The sequence below is a fragment of the Bufo bufo genome, chromosome 3, assembly GCF_905171765.1.
Source record: "Bufo bufo chromosome 3, aBufBuf1.1, whole genome shotgun sequence".
NCBI lineage: Eukaryota > Metazoa > Chordata > Amphibia > Anura > Bufonidae > Bufo > Bufo bufo.
The window spans coordinates 214,770,647-214,793,081 of record NC_053391.1 but is presented as its reverse complement, the minus strand read 5'-3'; the positions used below and the strand labels follow the sequence as shown (position 1 = coordinate 214,793,081).

At 46.5% G+C, this 22,435-nt stretch overlaps 1 protein-coding gene across 2 annotated transcripts in view; it reads left to right on the top strand.

Annotated features, from left to right (window-relative positions):
* TRIM33 (tripartite motif containing 33) overlaps positions 1–21,996 on the top strand; it is a 116,341-nt gene extending 94,345 nt beyond the window's left edge. The window contains exons 15-20 of one of the 2 annotated variants that reach the window (XM_040423921.1): positions 2,200–2,555; positions 5,881–6,004; positions 7,155–7,229; positions 15,752–15,904; positions 21,438–21,488; positions 21,567–21,996. In XM_040423921.1, the coding sequence (XP_040279855.1) occupies positions 2,200–2,555; positions 5,881–6,004; positions 7,155–7,229; positions 15,752–15,904; positions 21,438–21,488; positions 21,567–21,779 (972 nt within the window). In that variant the 3' untranslated portion in view covers positions 21,780–21,996. The remainder of the gene's footprint in view (positions 1–2,199; positions 2,556–5,880; positions 6,005–7,154; positions 7,230–15,751; positions 15,905–21,437; positions 21,489–21,566) is intronic. The other variant, XM_040423922.1, reaches the window with a different exon arrangement.
* The last annotated feature ends 439 nt before the right edge of the window (positions 21,997–22,435 follow it).

Here is a 22,435-nt window from a genome sequence, read left to right as displayed (position 1 = left end):
CGGAAAGCGTCACAGCCAGGGAGAAACCTTCAAAAAATACAGGGGGCATAGCTGGGAGCAGGAGCAATATTAAAAAAAAAAAAAAACAGGGTGGCAGCATCAGCGGGGGGTACCCCGCAAGTAAAGGTATTTATCTACAATAAAAAACAAACCGTGAAAGGTCCTCTTTAAGTTCACCTTTAAACGTTAGAGTGCATTTTAGGTTCATTCTGAAACTTCACCCACAAGCCAAATACCCCTAACTTTTTGTTATTAGTGTATTACTAGACAAAGGAACCAGTGCTGCCTGAGTATGAAGCGTTGGTCTGTCTGTCTGTGTGTTTACTGGATTTGTTCCAAGGGTGCCCAGGAGGCAAATCGCTAGTAGCCCTATACCCCGGCAGTTGCACGCTGTTTATTTTAAACTTCCTAAATACCTAACGGCTAAACTGGTAGGAGATGGAGTCATATGACACAACCTGTGGCTAAACACCATTTGCAGTTTTATAACCAGGTGCATAGACACACAGGTTTTTACCTGATCCAACTCTGGAGCAGACATTTATGCCAGCCACCTGCAATGATTGGCCTTGGGCCTTATTTCTCATCATTACAAATTATAGCTCCCCTGGAAACTGATGTCAAAAGATCCCACTCCTGTCAGGAAGATCAACAGGCAGATGCCTCCAGAATTATGGCTGAAAACTTTAATATGTGCCCAAAAATCTTAAGATACAAGGGATGATTTAGCTAAACTGGTGTAAAAGAATAATGAGGTAGTTGTCCATAGCAACCAATCAGATTACTACTTTAATTTTGTCCTTTATTATATAAAATTATTATAATAGATATTATATATTATGTAATATTATTTGAGACATAAATTCAATATCTAAAACTAAAAAGTTACATTTTTGGGAGGGTTTTTTAATGTAACTGTCAGGTGGTTAGTTTTTCCAGTACCTCGATATTGACATCCTCAAGATGTCATTACTATCAGATCAGTGGAGGTCTGACACCTGGCACCCCCACCAATCAGATGTTTTATGCAGTTACCTCCAGAGAAAAAGATCTATTGGAATGAATTGGAAGCACACGGTTCTTTCTTCTTTGCAGTGGCTACCATATCAAGATGTTTGAGAGAATGGCAAGACTGTGCCAAGCTGGAATCAAGACAAAGGGTGGCTGCTTTCAAAAATGTTAAATATTGGCTGGCTTTTCAATCACCATTTTTGATCACTCTGTAGTTCCATTTGTAATACTATTTGGTTACCTTCGCTTTTCTATTATTCTGGAGTGTGTTAGGAAGAGAGTTCATGCAAGCCACTTCTATGAGTAGGTGTGCCCCAAAATTTGACTGGAATTTATTATACCAGTATTTAGTTACAAATTTTAATGGCAAAGTAAGAAAATATTTTTCTGTGTCACTGGATAGGTTTTCAAAATGGAGTACTGTACATGACAGACCCTCATGAATGTGGTTTCTGGTACTTGAAGAAATTATTTAGCTAATGGAGGAAATGCAATATTATAAAATAAAAAATTATATCGTAATAAATCTCCCACTGGTTCTAGTGCTCATTTTCAAATGTGCCCAATGGTCTTTATTAATTTCCCTGCAGCGGTGACATGCTGTAGACACATGTGACCGATGCGGCCGTTCCTTGGCCTTAGTGGTCTCTTTCTTAGCTTGCTACCATCACCACTGAGGAAGACCCCCCCCCCCCCCCCCCCCCCCCCCCCTTTAATGGCACTCCAAATTAACTTTTGTTTTACTGTCGGGTTTATGTAAAACTAAATCATGAACTGTTGCAGTTTACATCGATTTTATACTCTCTCTTGTTTTCTAGTCTGTAGTGACATTCATTGTCCATTATCACTAGACTGCAGAGGGTTAAAGTCCCAATCTCTGGGAAAGTCCGGTGTGTTCACACCACATTACTAAAGGGATGAGCATACCTAGGGGCCAGGGTTATGTCATGAGGACATGGATGAGGAGGCATTCTTACTACTCATCTCTGGTCTCGCATATTGTGGAGAGGTTGTTAAGCAGTTCCATTGAGCACAGTTTCCTAAATACAAATCTATTGATATCATTGCTGTTTGGTTGAATGTAGTAATTTTTTTGTGAAGGGTGCACCAACTGGTAGATCTTTAGCAGTTCTGTTATAGAAGTCGATGTATGTAGTTATAGTAACTAATTTCTGATACTTTTACTAGTTAAGCAGTCCAGAGAGCAGCCTGACCCCACCGCTCACCACCACGCTGCACCTTGAAAGTGATCTAGAAGCCTTGGCCAATCTGGAAAATCATGTAAAGACCGAGCTAAATAGCAGAAACAGGAGTTGTGAACAGTCTTCCCATGGTACTCTCGTAAATGGAAAATCGCCTGTCCGTAGTTCTATGCATCGGTCACCAAGAGGTGGAGTCAGTGGTGATGGGACAAACAAAGATGAAGATCCAAATGAAGACTGGTGTGCGGTGTGCCAAAATGGAGGAGACCTCTTATGTTGTGAAAAGTGCCCAAAGGTTTTTCACCTCACATGTCATGTCCCAACACTGCTTAGTTTTCCAAGGTATTGTCAAACATTGCTGATTTCTGCATGAAAAAAAATCTTGTCTAGATTAGCTTGAATACTGCTAATTTATAAAAAATCCCAGGTCTTATGTTACACATATGTTAATGAATTTTTGATGATATACTTAGTTTTCCATGTCGGCATCCTAAAATCCTTCAGTTTAGACACTGACTCCTATGCCTAATTAGAGTTGTTGCGATACCAAATTTTTGATTCGGTTTCGATACCATGAAAAAGTATTGCGATACTCGATACCATTCGATACCACGCGAAAAAAATAAACAAAAAAAGCCACGTGCATTCCTCATTTTTAAAAATGGCGAATCGCGCAGTTTTTATTTTATTTTTTCTGTTCCGGCATTCACCACCTAGATTTTTTTTTTATATTTTAATAGTTTGGACTTTTCTGACGTGGCGATGTAATATGTTTATTTATATATTTTATATGTGAAATTGGAAAAAGGGGGGTGATTTATACTTCATATTTTAGTGTTTTTTTTTTTTTTTCACTTTTTATTTAATAACTATTTCCCCCCTTAGGGGCTAGAACCTGGGATCTTTCATCCCTTTTCCTATTCACCCTGATAGATCTCTATCAGGGTGAATAGGACTCCACACTGTCCCTGCTGCTCTGTGCTTTGTGCACACAGCATCAGGGATGTTACCATGGCAACCAGGGCTTCTGTAGCGTCCTGGCTGCCATGGTAACCGATCGGAGCCCCAGGCTTACACAGCTGGGGCTCCGATCAGAAGCTGCCACTGCACCACCAATGAGGGGGAGTGGAGAGGTCCCTGTGGCCACTGCCACCAATGATTTTAATACTGGAGGGTTGAGAGGGGCCGGCGCACTGTGCCACCAATGATTTTAATGGGATGGGGGGATTGAGGGGGGGGGGGGGGCACACTGCACCACCAATGATTTTACCCCTTTATACAGGAGGCGGGTACTAGCAGATCAGCGGCAGTTAACTGCCGCTGATCGCAGCTCCCTGTCAGGGGCAGGGTGCCGGCAATGCGATTCTGCTGCCGGCACCCGCCTCCTGTATGTGTTAAAGACTGACTACTGTATATGAGTCCAGACTTTCACTATTAGGCCACACAGAGCGGCGCCCAGCGATGTCTCAGCACTCACCATTTAGTCCTGGGCGCCGCTCCGTTCGCCCGCAGTGCCCCATTACTGTCTCCTCTCCTGCTCCACATGCTGCTGATTACTATCGGAGCGATGGGAGGAGACATCAGCTTCACTAGTGGGCGTTCCTTCTCCCTGGCTGTAGCGCTGTCCAATCGCAGCGCAGGGAAAAGGAACGCCCACTAGTGAAGCTGATGTCTCCTCCCATCGCTCCGATAGTAATCCTATCATTGGTGGCGCAGTGCGCCCGCCCCTCCTCCGCCCCTCTCTTCTCATTGCCGCCCCTCTCTTCTCATTGCCGCCCCTCCTCCGCCCCTCTCTTCTCATTGCCGCCCCTCCTCCGCCCCTCTCTTCTCATTGGTGGCAGCGGCAGCAGCACAGGGGGAGGGAGGACAGCTTCCTTCTCCCCGTGCTGCTGAGAGAGAACATGAGCGCGCCGATAGCAGCGCGCTCATGTTCAGAGATACTAGACTGCGCAGAAGCGCAGCCCAGTATCGAAAAAACGGAAATCCCGGTATCGTATCGATACCGGGACAAAAGTATCGATTGGGTATCGAAATTTCGATACCCGCAACAACCCTATGCCTAATAATAGACATCACATTTGTTCAGATCCCTTTTCAGCAGTCATCTCCTTATCAAATCCCTGGATTTCAGTGACAGATATGACACGTGTATGTATGTGTGTGTGTATATATGTAATTTGGTGAAAACACGATCTACCATCATCAAAATAGTAATAATAAAGCAGGTCCTGTACTCCAAGTTCTTTTATTGTCACTCTGTGACGCGTTTCGGCACCAGCCGTTCCTTTGACAAAGGCACTGCTGGTGCTGAAACGAGTCATTGTGACAATAAAAGAACTTGGTGACACATTCCCTTTTAAAGGGAACCTGTCACCTGGATTTTGGGTATAGAGCTGAGGACATGGGTTGCTAGATGGCCGCTAGCACATCCGCAATACCCAGTCCCCATAGCTCTGTGTGCTTTTATTGTGTAAAAAAAAACGATTTGATACATATGCAAATTAACCTGAGATGAATTAGAGCTTTAAAATATGACTCTTCTCTGGTCACACAAGTAAGATATGACTCTTTTATGTTAATTTGCATATGTATCAAATCGGTTTTTTTATACAATAAAAGCACACAGAGCTATGGGGACTGGATATTGCGGATGTGCTAGCGGCCATCTAGCAACTCATGTCCTCAGCTCTATACCCAAAATCCCGGTGACAGGTTCCCTTTAAGCTTATATGTTGTAAAGTCAAAAATGGTACAAGTCCCAATTTGTGTCAACATTTGTGTCCTTGCCCCCTTTCTAAAAATATTCACAAAAAGCAGCATTCCAATCCCTCAGTTGGGTATAATTAGTTCCTAGTGACTGGCTATCTGGTATAGGTCCACTGGTGCCCGCAGTGTCGGACCCTGGCTCCGGATTCCAGCATGTATAAAAAGTAGAAGATCTCCAGCATCTGCTTCAAACAAGTTATTTTAATTACCAATGGGCATAAAAAAAATAAAGTGCTGGATGAGTGCTGCAGGCAAGATTGTGGCATAGCAGCACAGAACGCCGGTCCTAATAAATCTTTCCCTTTGAAAATCCATGAATTAGAGAGTTGTGCTCATCTTTGGAAACCATGTGGGGTTGTACTCATGATTCCCTACTAATCACATCTTGTGACATAAAATGTCAGTGCTATGCGCTGGAGAACAGAGTTGCACTGTAGTAGATAAAAAATATTTGACGCTTTTAGGGTGCTGCTAAAATTGACAGAAATGCTGTGGAGTTTTCATCCAGATTAGTTGGGCACTTGGACATTGGCAGCATATCGCTAGGATATGCCCCCATTGTCTGTTAGGTGCATGTCACACCTCTGGGTCTGCAGAGGATGCACTGCGCCAGTGTTCCCATAGAAATGAGGGTGGCCGCGCATGTGCGGTGTGACCTTCAGAACTTTGCGGGCTCCGTTCTAAGTATAGATGCGCCTCCCACAGGTAGGACCCCTACCTATCAGACATTGGGGGCATATCTTACCAATATACCCCTTTAACTGAAAATTGGCAGTGGAATGTGGATGAGGTGCGAGTTTTCACAGCGGAGTTCACTCATTTCATTTTAGAGGGTTAAAATCACTAACATTGACTTCAGTGTTTTAACGCTTGTTTTTTTTTATTCTTCTTTTATGAATAGTGGTGAATGGATGTGCACGTTCTGTAGAGACCTGAACAAACCTGAAGTAGAGTACAATTGTGACAACTCTCAACACAGCAAGAAAGGGAAGACAGTTCAAGGCTTGAATCCTGTGGACCAAATGGTACGTGTGCTTTCATTGTGTAATCTAGCTGTTCTGCTGAGCAAGATCATTGTGGGAAATATAAAACGGCTATACCTTTTGAGGTGTCAGCATTATTGAGTTGGTTTTGTGCAATGTTCCCCTTCCCCCCTCTAGGTCCTTTGATTTTGGCTCTTTTAAATTACTATGTAACCCATTTAAATTAACATGGTACCTCTTGAAAGAATCTTTCAGTCCCCAGCTTGTTTACTTCTGGACTGTGTACGTACAGCGTCACATGTACCATTGCAACCAATGAATGGCCTCAGCAGTAATGTGTGCCCTAGTGGCATATGACCCAGCAGTGGCATGCCGCTAGGGGGCACTTTCATTAACTGTAACGGTGCTGTCTATACCACGGCCAGAAGTAAACAAGCCGGGGGCCAGAAGATCACTGTATGAAGCCAGGAGCCAGAATGGAGTGGTGGGGAGGCAGGTGGGCAGCAGTACTTCCATCCACTGTATAGTTTACTGTGCCAGTGTCTTCCTGACACCACTAATAAAAAAATAAAAAAAAAACATTAAAGGGAATCTGTCACTAGCAATTTACCAAATTTTTTTTTTTCATGAATCCATGTTTAACAGAGTACCTTTTTTCCATCGGTCTTGTTCTTTTGATTGTCCGTCTTGTCATTTCTTCAAAAAATCGATTCTTATGATATGTAAATGACGCTGTAAGGAGCCCAGAGGGGCGTTCTTCTTTCTCCACGGTGCCCAGGAACGCCCCTCTGAAGTGCCGTGCCGGCAAAATTTGAAAATTAATAACGCCTCCAAGTTCATCTAAATCTCCTCCCAGAGGCGCGGCTAAGTGCTCAACAACGCCCTTCACTTCAGAGGGGCGTTCCTGGGCACCGTGGAGAAAGAAGAACGCCCCTCTGGGCTCCTTACAGCGTCATTTACATATCATAAGAATCGATTTTTTGAAGAAATGACAGGACTGACAATCAAAAGAACAAGACAGATGGAAAAAAGGTACTCTGTTAAACAATGATTCATGAAAAAAAAAATTTGGTAAATTACTAGTGACAGATTCCCTTTAAAAGATCTAGAATGTATTACAAGATATTTTTCTTATGACTGAAATTGCATTGAAAAATATTTTCTATATAACGTTTACGTGTCTTTTCTTCAGAAATGTGAGCGACTGCTACTGTATATCTACTGCCATGAGCTCAGCATTGAGTTTCAGGAACCAGTTCCTGCATCAGTAAGTACAATGCCTGCTTACAATATGAAAATGTACAAGCCCCAAAACCTGACCGGTCATAAAGACTTCATGGAATCCCACAGATTGCCAGAGGTCTTTATCGCTCTGAAGTCTCCAGATCACCGTGCTAATCAGCATGATTAATATACATGCACATTCACAAATTAATTGCAAATAGAAAGTGATCCTGGACCAACTGCTATGTATGCGCTAAATTTGTTTTATATGTGATTATATTATGTTGACAAAAGTATTGGGACACCTACAGGAGCTTTTGTGGCATCCCATTCTAAATCCGTAGGCATTAATATGGAGGGGAAAGGTCAACTCCATATGAATGCCTATAGATTTAGAATGGAACGTCAAATATTTTGGGAAGGCTTTTTTCCAAGATTTTATAGTGTCTGAGAATTTTTGCCCTTTGAATCCAGAAGAGCTTTTGTGAGGTCAGAGGACTGATGTTGAATGAGGGTCTCGACTCGCAATTTCCATTCTAGTTAATTCCAGACGTCTTTGATGTTGTTAAGTTCGGGGCTCTATGTTAAGTTCTTCCACTCCAATCTTCCCCAACCATACCTTTATGCACCTTGCTATGTGCACTGGGGCATAGTCATGCTGGAACAGAAAAGGGTCTTCCCCAAAACTATTCCCACAAAGTTGGAAGCATGCATTTGTCCAAAATGTCTTGTTATACTATAGCATTAAGAATTTCTTTCTCTGGAAGTAAGCGGCCTATGCCAACCTTCAAAAAAAATAACCCCATTGCATTTTCTTTCCTCCACCAAACTTAACTGTTGGCATAGTGCAGTCAGGCAGGTGACGTTCGCCTGGCATTCACCAAACCCAGACACGTCCATCAGACTGCCTAATAGAAAAGTATGATTAGTCACTCCATAGAACCTGTTCCACTGCTCCAGAGTCCAATGGCACTGTGCATTACACCACACCATCCAATGCTTGGCATTGTGCTAGGTGATGTAAGGCTTGCATTCAGCTGCCCGACCATAGAAACCCATGCCTTGAAGATCCTGGAGCTCAGTTTTTGTGCTGATATTAATACCGGAGAAGGTTTCGAGCTCTGCAATTTATTGAGTCAGCCGAGCGTTGGCAACTTTTTTTGTACTGTGCACCCCAGCACCCCACTCTGTAACTTAATGTGGTCTGTGACTTCGTGACTGAGTTACTGAGTGTAATAATGCCACTTACAGTTGATGGTGTAGCAGGGATGACCATGAACTGACTTGTTACAACGGTGGCGTCCTATTGCACTGCCATGCTGGAATTCAGTGAGCTCTTTAGGACTACCCATTCTTTCACAAATGTCTGGAAAGGCAGACTGCAAGGCTAGGTGCTGGATTTTATACACCTGCGGCAATGGCACTGAATTAAACACCTAAATTCAGAGATAGAGGTGTGTCCCAATACTAGATAGTGTATGAGCTTTGAAACTGAAATAAATGGGAGTCCATTGCTAGAAAACTGTCAGATTATTACAGTCTCCAGGAAGTTTATTATAACAATCTGATTTTAAATATGTAATTTTCTAATTATGCATATGTATATTCATGTAAAGTGGTTTCTGGAGCTCTTCAAACCCATGTCCTTTATAAGGGTGACTGCTTATGTTGCCTTGTGAGGTGCTCTACTTTGTAAGATAAGCATAGATGTGGATTTGCGTTACAGATTCCACATTGTAAATCCACAGCAAATTGTGTTGAAATAGACGAGTAGAGGGTTTTGAAAATGGCATTCACATGTAGCAGAAATTTTTTTGGTGTGGAAAAATTAACAATTTGCTGATTTTTGACATGACGCCTGAATTTAGGTAACTGGTTGTTCAGCTTTGTGATAGGCCTCTATAATAACTCCACCACAACAGGCAAAGGTGAACACCATGAATAAATAATGAACTTGGAGAAACTCTAAAAGGTAGACCCCTACCCTAGACAGAACTGAAACATCTATTTAGTGGACTAAACGGTTATATAGTGGAAACCTAAGCTGACCAATGCATAGAAAATACACTATTTCTCTTGAATGCATTGGGGGACACAGCACCATGGGTATATGCCCAGCTGCCACTAGGAGGCTGACACTAGAAGTAAAAAGTGTTGGCTCCTCCTATCTGGGCTATACCCACTGCAGATGCAGGAGAAATTTTTTTTTTTTTTTCTAGTGTCTATAGGCAGACATGACCTGCTTTTTTCCTGCAGGTCTTGCTGCTATTTTGTGGTTTTATTTTTTCTTTGTGTTTTTTTTTTTTTTTTTCTTCTTTATGCAGGATTCTCTCCTGCTGCAGGTGGGTGCTCCATCGTGGGCTGCCACTTTAGTTGCACCCCCTGCGGGCGCGTACTTCGGTACCGCTGGTCACCCAGTCCCCTTTACTGCCTCTGCAGTGGCTTGCCAGCATTCCCACGGGGCCCGTGTTGAGTCTGCTGATGGGGTGACCCTGCTGCGCCTAAAGACGTCAGATGGTAAGTACAGCTCTCTCCCCCCTCTGAGCCACTGATCCCATACTACCTTAGCCAGGGCGTCTGTTCATGGGGCTCCTGGTGTAGTAACTGTGGTGTAGTAACTGAAGGGGACTCTTCCATTCAGGGACGCATGTAGCTGGACATAAGGGCCTGCAATCGTGCCTCCTGGTCGGTTCCACCTCTTTCTGGTGGTCTCCCGGGGCGTCATGTCTCCCCCAGCTGGGATTCGCATCTTTCCAGCTCCCTCCAGTTTCTGTGCGCGGCCGCCGGAGCTCCTTTTCGGCCTGCTAGGCCGTGACTTGGCTCCGCCCCTTTTTCTTACCGGGCTGCGGCCCGACTCCTCCTCTCACTGGGAGGGACCTCCTGCTTGACTCCTATCACTGCTAAGCGTTTTTTTTTTCCCTGTGGAGGGGCTGTATCTTCTGCTGCTGAGAAGAGGCGGCTCTATCTTGCAGCTCAGGGCCTGATCGCCATTTGGAGTGTTCCCATTTCCCCCTTTGCTGCTTCTGCGCATCGTGGGGCACAGCACCTGGGGGCCTGGTAGGATAGCCTCTCCGGCTAGACACTTCTTTTCTGTAGTTGGTCTAAATTTGCCATTATGTCCTCTGCTAGTACGGACCCTAAAGCCCGGGTGCCTTTTGGGGTGGCTATTTTTTATGCTTGCTTTTAAGTGCAATAAGGCTTTTCCTTCTCCGCAACCTAACTCGCTCTGCGCGCACTGTTCTGCTCCCATGCCCTCCTCCTGACGCCCTGGCCCCCCCTGCAGTGGCGGTCCCTCCTGATTGGGCTGCCTCACTGTCCCAGGCCATAGGTGACCTTGCCAGCCTGTCCCAGTCCATGGTGCAGTCACTGGACCGCTTGCCTGCTCAAATTGCGGCAGTCTCTGCCCCTCGCAGGGGCCATGTTGCTGAAGGGCCTCGCCCCCGCTCTGACACCAGGTCCCGTAAAAGACCTCGAGTGATCTCAGCTCATCCTCGGCGTCCTCTGGTCTTTCCCTGGACAAGTCTGAGGCAGGCGAAGTCTCGTCTTCTGCCGCTCCTGGGCACACCTCTGACTCCGATTCTGTATCAGAGCAGAGTTCTACTTTATGTGCGGCCATGCAGAACCTCATTAAGGCGGTTAGAGATGCTCTCCATGTGCAGGAGGGTACTCCCTCCTCTTCTCAGGATTCTGTGTCCTTCCGCCGTTCCAAGCGTTCCGTGTTGGTTTTTCCTAACCACCCGGACCTCGACGCACTCCTGGCCAAGGAGTGGTGTCAGCCTGATAGGCGCCTGCAGACCTCTAATGGTTCGGATGCTCTGTTTCCTTCCAGTGCAGAGTCTGTGAACCTCTGGTCAGTCCCACCCCTGGTTGATCCTCAGGTGGCTGATGCGGCTTCCTTGTCAGATCCCGCTGACAAGAAGATTGATTCCTTGACTAAGGCTGTTTTTGTAGCGGCATTCTCCGCTGTTCAGCCTGCTTTTGCCGCCTCCTGGGTCACCAAAGCCTGCGTGGTCTGGGCCAAGCAGCTCATCCGTTCGCTGCCGGATTCTGCTCCAGGTGAGGTTTCCATTCTTGCCTCTCAGCTTCTCCAGGCTTCCCGGGTCCTATGTGATGTCTCCATGGAATCGGCTCGCCGGTCTAGCAGGGCGGCTGCTAACTCTGTGGCCATCCGCCCTACGGTCTGGCTCCGTTCATGGGCGGCAGATGCGGCTTCCAAAAAGGCGCTGATCTCTCTCCCTTTTCAAGGTGAAAAGCCATTTGGGAGCTTATTGTAGTGGAGCTTATTTCAGAGGCCACGGGAGGAAAAAGCTCCCTCCTCCCCCTAAACCGCCCTCGTCGCCGTTGCCCTCCCTTGGCGGCTTCAAGGTCCAAAAATGTTCGCTCCTTTCGGGATTCTTCCTCCCGCTCGGACAAGAAGTCGAGGAGGCCTTCCTGGCATTCTCGCCCCAAGCCTTCAAAGCCCGAGTCTGCAAAAACCTCTTCTGCATGACTGCGCTTTACCACATGTGGGGGGCCGCTTGCTCGACTTTTAGGAGTTGTGGTGTGCAAGCGTGGACGACGCATGGAGTCGCTCAGATCAGTGATTGCCTCCCTGAAGGAGGGCGAATTTTTGTCGTCCATCGACATACAGGACGCATACCTCCATATTCCCATTGCCGTGGCCCATCAGTGGTTCCTTCACTTTGCGGTGGGTTCTCTGCATTTCCAGTTTGTGGCTCTGCCCTTCGGCTTAGCATCCGCCCAGAGGGTCTTCACGAAGGTCCTGGCCCCTCTTATCACTCTCCTCCGCACTCAGGGGGTGGCAGTGATTCCCTACCTGGACGACCTGTTGGTGAAGGCTCCGTCCCTGGAGGACAACCTGGCCAGCCTCCGTATCACCCTGTCTGTCTTTGTCTCAGTTCGGGTGGTTGGTCAACTATCCCAAGTACTCCCTGGTTCCCCGCCAGAGAATGGATTTCCTGGGCATGACCTTAGACACTTGCCTCTGTCGAGTTTTCCTTCCCCAGGACAAAGTGTTGGCTCTCCGAGATGCAGTTGTTCGCCTTCACAAGCCGTCCCCTCTACCTCTTCGGATGTGCATGCGGGTTTTGGGCCGGATGGTTGCCTCTTTCGAGGCAATTCCCTTTGCACAATTCCACTCCAGGCCTCCTTCAGCTGGCGATCTTGTCCAGCTGGGACAATTCCCAGCTGGGCCTCGACCGTCTGGTTCGTCTTCCCCATCTCGTCCGCAAGGAGTTGTGCTGGTGGCTTCTACCTCGCACTCCTATCTCTGGGCAAGTCTTTTCTTCCCCCTCGTTGGCGGGTGATCTTCACGGACGCCAGCCTGGCGGTGTGGGGAGCCGTCTTCTGGTCCCTCTCTGCTCCCTGCACATCAATATTCTGGAGCTCAGGGTGATTTTTCTGGCTCTCTCTCATTGGACACACCTTCTCTCCGGTCTTCCGGTCCGAATCCAGACGGACAACTCCACTGCGGGGGGCGTACCTGAATCATCAGGGGGGCACCAGAAGTGTGAGGGTCTCACACATACTTCGGTGGGTGAAGTCCTTTGTTCCGGTCCTTTCCGCAGTCCACATTCCCGGGGTCGAAAATTGGGCAGCAGACTCACTCAGTCGCCAAAGCCCTGACTCGGGCGAGTGGTCCCTCCACCCAGAGGTGTTTCTTCGACTCTGTCAGCATTGGGGCACGCCGGACATAGACCTTTTCACCTCCCGTCTCAACCACAAGGTACTGCGTTACTTCGCGAGGTCCCTGGACCCTCAGGCGCTGGCCTCGGATGCTCTGGTCCTTCCTTGGTCCCAGTTCAGTCTCTTGTACCTCTTTCCTCCCATTCCGCTCCTTCCCGCCTGAAGTCGGCCCGGGTTCCGGATATTATGATGGCCCTGGACTGGCCTCGCCGAGCATGGTACACGAATCTTCTGTTCCTACTCGCAGACGCGCCGTGGCGTCTCCCTCTACGTCCCGACCTCCTTTCCCAAGGTCTGCTACTCTATCAGAGTTTACATCAGCTGCGTTTAACGGCGTGGCTGTTGAGGCCGCGGTACTGAGGTTCCGCGGTCTCTGGGAGTCTGTTATCCAGACTATGCTCCACGCACGCAAGCCCCATTCTTCCAGAATTCATCATCGTACCTGGAAGACTTATTTTTCCTGGTGTGAGGCTGCTCAGTTTCACCATCTACCTTTCTATTCCCAGAGTCTTGTCTTTCCTCAAGGCGGGCTTTGACAAGGGCCTTCGGCTGGCGTCTCTCAGGGGTCAGATTTCGGCCCTATCTGTTCTTTTCCAGAAACCCCTGGCTTCTCGCCGCCAAGTGAGAACATTTCTGCAGTTGGTCGCTCACCGCGTTCCGCCTTTTCGTCCTCCTGTGGAACCGTGGGCCTTGAACATTGTTCTGGACGCTCTTCAGGTCTCTCCCTTTGAAGCCTTTACAGGATATTTCTCTTTCCTTTGTCTTGTTTAAGGTCGCCTTTCTTGTGGCGCTTACGTCTATTCGCAGAGTTTCTGAACTTGCTGCGCTCTCTTGCAGATCCCCTTCCTTGGTGTTTTATCAGGATAAGGTGGTTCTGCGTCCGGTCCCTTCCTTTCTCCCTAAGGTGGTGTCCTCATTCCATATTAATGAGGAGATTGTCCTTCTGTCCTAACCCCTCTCATCCTAGGGAGCGTTCTCTTCACCGTTTGGATGTTGTTAGGGCTCTTCGCCTCTATCTTCAGTTGACTGGGTCCTTCCGTCGGTCGGACTCCCTCTTTGTGGTCCCTGAGGGTCCTCGCAAAGGGCCTGCAAGCTTCCAAGGCCACCATATCCCATTGGATTAGGTCGGCAGTTAAGGAGGCCTATGTTGTGTTCCTCCCTTTCGGTTGACCGCTTATTCCACTAGGGTGGTCAGGGATTCTTGGGCGGTTAGACATCAGGCCTCAGCTTCCCAGGTCTGCAAGGCCGCCACCTGGGCCTCTGTCCATATGTTTTCCAAATTTTATCACATCCACTCCTTGGCTTCTGCTGATGCCAGTTTGGGTCGCAGGGTTCTGCAAGCAGCCATGAGTTAGTTGCGTTGCATGGCTGTTTTTCTGCCCTCCTTGTGGACTGCTTTAGGACGTCCCATGGTGCTGTGTCCCCCAATGCATTCAAGAGATAACTGGATTTTTGTACTCTCCTTAAAATCCTTTTCTCGTAGGATGCATTGGGCGACACAGATCCCGCCATCTGTGGCTAGTTTTTTCTGTTGGTCCTCTCTGGTTTAGGACTTGTTGGCTTATAGTTTTGTCTTGTGCTCCTACTGCTTTTTTCTACCTACTGGTTTGCTCCTGCATCTGCAGTGGGTATAGCCCAGATAGGAGGAGCCAACACTTTTGACTTCTAGTGTCAGCCTCCTAGTGGCAGATGGGCAAATACCAATGGTGCTGTGTCCCCCAATGCATCCTACGAGAAAAGGATTTTACGGTGAGTACAAAAATCCAGTTATTAGGAAAAGTATGTGGACACCTCACCATGACACTTATGAGCTTGTTGGACATCCCATTTTAAAACCATATTAATATGGTGTTTACTAAAATGGCCTTCACTCTTCTGGAGATACTTTTCATAAGATTTTGGAGCGTGTTGGTGGGAACTTGTGCATTTTGTGAGGGCAGACTCTGATATTGGGTGAGAAGAGTAGAGTAAAGTTTCCAACATAGTCTTCGCAGACTAGAGGGAGTGGAGCCTCACTACACACTGCACTGCTCTGCAATAGATAGTATTGATGTAATTCTGCGTACGATATGCCGTTATGGCTGAGCAGCCTGACAGGAGAACTCACCAATATGTAATGTGCCAGAGTGTAGTGCGTAGTGAGGCTCCACCCCTCACCTCCCTAGGCAGCTCTGCAATGGAAGGCAACCAGTCCTACTCAGATTCTAGGGTTGGTTGCATGTGGCCTTTTTAAATCATTCCCAAAAAAACAAAACTTTAGGCCCCTTTCACACGAGCGAGTATTGTGCGCGGGTGCAATGTGTGATGCGAACGCATTGCGCCCGCACTGAATCCGGACCCATTCATTTTAATGGGTCTGTGTACGTGAGCATTGGTTTTCACTCATCACTTGTGTGTTGCGTGAAATTCGCAGCATGTTCTATAGTCTGCGTTTTTCATGCAATGCTGGCCCCATAGAAGTGAATGGGGCTTTTTCACGGATGGTTGCTTAGAGATAGAAAACTGAATGTTTACAAACTGTCACGCGCGTGAAAAATGCATCAATGCGCATTTCACCTGCGCTATAAAAACTGAGCAACTGAACATAATCGCAGGCAAAACTGAATGAACTTGCTTGCGAAATCGCACATTTTTCACTGAACGCATCCGGACCTAATCCGCTCATGCTAGTCTGCAAGTGGCCGTAAGGTGCTCATACACCTTCGATAACTATCAGCCGAGTGCTCGTTCAGCTGCTAGCCATTTCTCTACTTCTCCCACAATCTAGCTTTGTAAACTATCATATGGATAGTGGATACATGATGAATGTTAAAGGCCTCCTCTTTAATATTTTATAGCCATTTTGTATTTCAAAATTTAACCATTTTCTTTTTGTTGCAGATACCAAATTATTACAAGATAATTAAGAAGCCCATGGATCTATCCACAGTGAAGAAGAAGCTGCAGAAAAAGCACTCTCAACACTACCAGACACCTGAAAACTTTGTTTCCGATGTCAGGCTTATATTCAAGAACTGTGAAAGGTTCAATGAGGTATGTTGGTCTTATTTTACCATATTTTATATGATTTCTCTGCTTTGTACAATGCATGTTGATTGTCTCTCATTTTCTTACACTTCATATTTTAACATAAGTTTCTGTTTCTCTCTAAATTGCTTTCACACAGTGCCCTTAAAATTGTCAACCCCAAGATTCATTTGGCACCTCCTTCATTTTATTAGATTTTTCTTTACTTCCATTTATGAGTCTAATTATCTTATGTCCATATGGGAATTACATGTACATAAGAGCGGTTTGCCATTTAATTGGCTTCCTACAGTTTTCTTGGCACTTGTACTTTGCTTATACCTCCCCCTTCCCCTCCCCCACTGTGTCCCCATTATAACGGAGTTAAAATGTTACACAACATTTACTTTAGTCAACTTTGGGTTTTCAGTGAATGTCCGGAGAAATAACTTCTATTCATGTGCAACTAGGATCCAAAGTGCATCCACAGAACATATCTCTGGAGCAATAGCCCACAAAAAGGCAATGTAGCATGCAGGTGCCGCAAGCGCAGGAGAGGGCACCCGTGTGAGATTTAGAGACTTATCACTGAGACGTCAGGGGAGAGGGGAGGAGCGGTAATGGGGGAAAAGAGGCAGGCTTAGACACATGGGATCCTCTTTGCATATGAAAAGAAGTTATTTTCCTGGACAGTCACTGAACATCCAAATGACATACAGGCATGTTGAGAATGCTCATGCCATATACTGGTGACCATTGCTGGTAGTTTTATTAGTGAAAAGTCGATGACACTCCCTTTAAGTGTATTTCAGATAATTCTTGTGTTTTTGGAGCAGTCATTTTAACATTGCTTTAGTAAATTACATTGATATTGGAAAACTGGCCATAGACTCACAGATCTTCCTGTTAGGACCAAAGATAGCAAGTATCCAAGATTATGTTCGCAGTGCCCATGTATTAATGATCATTTCTAGCAGGAAATTTTATTAGAAAATACATTTTTAAAAATTTATTGCTGTTTCTACTAGGGGTGGGCGATATAGACGATATAGGCGATATGCGATATAAATTTGTGCCACGATATGGATTTTGAGCATATCGCCTATATCGCCGGACCGCGATATGATCGTGCTCTCTGCGCGCACCATCTTCTCCTGAGCCGGCACACTGGGCACAGTGGAGGAGAGAGTCCCTCCCCTCCCCACTGTGCGCGGCTGCCGCTGACCACCAATGACCAAAGAGGGGAGGGACTGACAGTAAATCATAAGTTTTCACGATCTCAGTGAGCGCGTGAAAACTCAAATCCGATGGTATATTCTAACCCCCAGGCGTTCCCATGGTGACAGGGACGCTTGCCTGGGGTTAGAATATACAGGGCCACGCCGCTGACAGTAGAACATTTAAAAACTAATCAGTAACTTTAACTTTATTAATTGGTGATCTCTTTACTGTATACCTTACTAGGTCTTAGCTCCGATAACAGCAGGCAGTGCGGGCGGGCGGCGCTCACTCACTGACGTCACGCGCCTGCTCCTCCCACTAGGCGGCGCAGGCGCGTGACGTCAGTGAGTGAGCGCCGCCCCCCCCCGCACTGACTGCTGTTATCGGAGCTAAGACCTAGTAAGGTATACAGTAAAGAGATCACCAATGAATAAAGTTAAAGTTACTGATTCGTTTTTAAATGTATTCCTGTGAGGGGGGGGGATCTGTGGATGGCACCGTTTAGGGGAGGGGGGGGGGGGGGGGGGGGATCTGTGGATGGCACCGATTAGGGCAGGGGGGGGGGATCTGTGGATGGCACCGTTTAGGGGAGGGGGGGGGGGATCTGTGGATGGCACCGTTTAGGGGAGGGGGGGGGGGGGGATCTGTGGATGGCACCGATTAGGGCAGGGGGGGGGGATCTGTGGATGGCACCGTTTAGGGGAGGGGGGGGGGGATCTGTGGATGGCACCGTTTAGGGGAGGGGGGGGGATCTGTGGATGGCACCGTTTAGGGGAGGGGGGGGGGGGATCTGTGGATGGCACCGTTTAGGGGAGGGGGGAATCTGTGGATGGCACCGTTTAGGGGAGGGAGGGGGGGGGGGGTCTGTGGATGGCACCGTTTAGGGCAGGGTGGGGGGTCTGTGGATGGCACCGTTTAGGGGAGGGGGGGGGGGGATCTGTGGATGGCACCGTTTAGGGGAGGGGGGGGGGGATCTGTGGATGGCACCGTTTAGGGGAGGGGGAGGGGGGATCTGTGGATGGCACCGTTTAGGGGAGGGGGGAATCTGTGGATGGCACCGTTTAGGGGAGGGGGGAATCTGTGGATGGCACCGTTTAGGGGAGGGGGGAATCTGTGGATGGCACCGTTTAGGGGAGGGGGGAATCTGTGGATGGCACCGTTTAGGGGAGGGATGGGGGGGTCTGTGGATGGCACCGTTTAGGGCAGGGTGGGGGGGTCTGTGGATGGCACCGTTTAGGGAAGGGGGGGGTTCTGTGGATGGCACCGTTTAGGGGAGGGGGGGGGGTCTGTGGATGGCACCGTTTAGGGGAGGGGGGGGGGTCTGTGGATGGCACCGTTTAGGGGAGGGGGGGGTCTGTGGATGGCACCGTTTAGGGGAGGGGGGGGGGTCTGTGGATGGCACCGTTTAGGGGAGGGGGGGGGTCTGTGGATGGCACCGTTTAGGGGAGGGGGGGGGGTCTGTGGATGGCACCGTTTAGGGGAGGGGGGGGTCTGTGGATGGCACCGTTTAGGGGAGGGGGGGGTCTGTGGATGGCACCGTTTAGGGGAGGGGGGATCTGGGGATGGCACCGTTTAGGGGAGGGGGGGGGGTCTGTGGATGGCACCGTTTAGGGGAGGGGGGATCTGGGGATGGCACCGTTTAGGGGAGGGGGGGGATCTGTGGATGGCACCGTTTAGGGGAGGGGGATCAGCTCCCTGCTGCTGTGTGCACAAAGCACAGGGCAGCAGGGAGAGTGTAAAGTCCTATTCACCCTAATAGAGCTCTATTAGGGTGAATATGACGAGGGTTCTACGTTCTAGCCCTTAAGGAGACTAATTAGTTATTAAATGAAAAGTTTAAAAAAGTTTAAACACGCCCCCCCAAATATAGAAAACAATATATCGCAATATATATCGCATATCGCACATGCTTAAAATTATATTGCAATATAGATTTTAGGCCATATCGCCCACCCCTAGTTTCTACACTTATGTTGAATAGACTGTACATATTCCATATTCGGCTGTCAGTCCCAAGCATAATGTGCTTGATGGAAATTTCCCTCTTAGGCTACGTTCACATCACCGTTCAGCCTTTCCGTTCTCCTTCTCCGTCTAGGAGCAGGAGAACGGAAAAGGCACATAACTGACGCCAAACGGAGCCCTTAGGACCCCATAGACTATAATGGGGTCCGTTATGTTTCAGCTCAGAAGATGATTTTTAAGCGGAGACAAAAGTTGTGCATGCAGGACTTTTGTCTCCGCTTAAAAATCATCTTCTGAGCGGAAACATAACGGACCCGATTATAATCTATGGGGTCCTAAGGGCTCAGTTTGGCGTCAGTTATGTGCCTTTTCCGTCCTTTCCGTTCTCCTGCTCCTAGACTGAGCAGGAGAACGGAAAGCCAGAACGGTGATGTGAACGAAGCCTTAGTGGGGAATACATACATGTGTGAAACTATGCATGCATTCTCATCGCTGCTCATTTAGTTGAAGTACAACAATATACCAGTCCTCAAGGCTATAAAACAATAGAAATGAAAGAACTTGACTCATCAAATTCACTTAATTTAAAGCAGGTCTATGCTAGTCCCAGAACATGCATATAAGTCCTCATATTCATGAGCTCCTGGACTCATTGGCTTGTATTGGAGCAGTTCTGTACAAGGTTTCAGCAAAACAGGTGGGGCAATTAGTAAGTAAAGTAACTGGCCACATTATTTTTCATTGTCAGTGACGGCCTACTTCTGATCAGTATATTCCCAAAGATAGGAATAGGCATTAGGTGAATACACAGGCCACGCTGCATGGTGTAGATATAGCATCCATAGCAACTTCCACATTTATTTGACTTTAAAATGACTTTAATAATGTATGAATACACTGAATAACTGTAAGTGGCATCATTCAGTAGAAAGACGTCTTTAGTTTTATTTCCCAGCGGTTTTTGCTCAGTCATAAATCACTTTGGATACTGTGGCAGCTATAAAAAAGGAGGAACTCCACTATAACCATTGAGACACAATTGCGATGATCCTCTAGCTGCCATGACCATTCCCTCCCCTGAACCAGCAGGCTGCAAAAACTACCAAAAGCAAAGCACAATAATAATCTTCTCCTTCCATCAGTGCGCTTTTACGCCTGCTGCCTTCTGTCCTATTTAAAGCGTTGTCCCACCATAGACTTCTGTGCTATAACCACAGTGGTGACTATGAATGTTTGATTAGTGGTGGCCCCACCTCTAAGAGCCTCACCTATTAGAGAAGAGTATAAAATGTTCATGTTTAGAAGAATTGGAGAGGTGGGATACATATAAAAATGTGTAGTGTTAGGTTAGGAAAAACTGCTTATAAAGCAAATTTGCTTATATTTTGCAGTGAGGGCTGGTATGTTGTGCTTTTTTTTTTATATACTAATTTGTTATAGATGTTAATGGGGTTGTTTGGCAGGTTGACGTTCTTGAGATAAGGGACAGAATGGTTTTAAAAATAGTAAAGCAGCATCACCAATGTTCTGCTGCTCCTGTTCCAGTGTTTTCTAGGTCCCTGCTGGCTTCTGCTTCCTGTTCGGGTTTCGACACAGGAAATGGCAAAAATGCCCCCTCAACACTGGCATATTACCGGCGAGTCTTTGACTGTTTGTGTTGGGATGGGGAAACAGACCAGCGAGCACCTAGTATGGATTGTAATGCCAGTGGCTGGGGTTCCCTGAAATAATGCTATTCTCTCTTAAATCCATTCTGCCCCTTTATGTCTTACTGAACAAGCTCATTAAGGGTGAAGCGTGCCCACTTACCTTGAGAATATTTATTATTTATTTATCTCATATAGCGGGACATCTTACTTGGCAGCTTCTTTTCTAGCCTGTGCAGTACCATGTCATGTAGTTTAGAAATCCGTTTTTGTACAGGATATAACAAAATGTCCAGTCCTGGTATTGTTTGGACTGGCAATATAGTGAGAGGGTATCCGATGAAATGTTTTACAGCAAGCACTTTTTACACATCTGGCACTTTCAAATCAGCCAGGATATTACAAATTCAAAGATTTTGATTAATTTGGACTTCTGTCATTGCATAACTCTTTCAACCCAAAATAGACTTTTGATTCTGAATTCCTTCCATCTTATTGTGTCTGTGCCCAAGTCTCTCATGGCGGCATAGATTGCTGCGATTTTGCAGCACAATTCCTCTACCATATTCAAAAAGTATGCATCCCTTTTGATTCAGCCAATATTTTTGACTTGCACCCTGGTCATAACTATTTTTGTCTTTGTTATGGCCTCGATTTCTAGTACAGCCCTTCGTATAAACCTTTAGAGTAAACCATTTTGCCTTTTTTGACTCTAATGTCCTTTTTAGATGATGAAAGTTGTTCAAGTTTATGCAGAAACACAAGAATGTAATCTGCAGGTAAGATTTCCGAACAATGCGAACTTGGCAGAAGTCTGTGCATAACCCAAGGTGAAATTTATTTTCTTTGTTCAACAGATTGACTCTGAAGTGGCCCAAGCAGGAAAAGCTGTGGCTTTATACTTTGAGGACAAACTTCCAGTAATCTATCCTGACAGGACCTTCCCACCATTGTCTGAGTTTGAACCAGAGGAGGATGATGGTGAAGTAACAGAGGATTCAGATGAGGATTTTGTACAGCCTCGAAGAAAACGTCTAAAGTCAGATGAGAAGCCGGTGCATATAAAGTGATTTGAATGCCCTGGACTTGACGGTTTTCTGTAGAGATATAACTTTAAGTACCTATTTAAGTGTTCCTGGAATATCTTCTCGCCTACGTTGGCTACCTTCATTGAGAAGGTGGGAACTTTTAGACAGTATTAGACCAACTAATTTGTACAGAAGAGATGAACATTCTTTTAAAGAAGATGGAAACTTATTGTCCCTTTTTTTTTTTTCTTGACTTTTTTTTAAATATTTTTAATTTGAAGCTCGACAGACTCCTTTCAGAAGGAACAGTCTATTCGTAATCTCAATTAGGTTTTTGTGAAAAGTTGAAGACCGTTCCTTTGATTTTGGTATTCTCAAGCGTTCTTTGTACAGACCTATAAGCGGACTCAATGGTTGTTGTTGCTTGTTAATCTATTTCTTTATGGAAGATTGGACCAGTACTTGCAGTTCTCTGTAACATCTTCTCTTTTGATCAGGCTGCTCTGTAGCTTGACTTCAGCGATAACATGGTACAGGTTTAAGTGTGGTTTCTGAACGATTCATTTCTAGTAGTTCTCCATTTCCAAGTTTTTGTTACCATTTTTTTTTTTTCTTTGAGTGCTTAGCTTCATTAGGTGATCTTCTCCTTCAAGGTTCTGGTATATAGATATATATTTTGTGAAGGAAACAGTTTAACT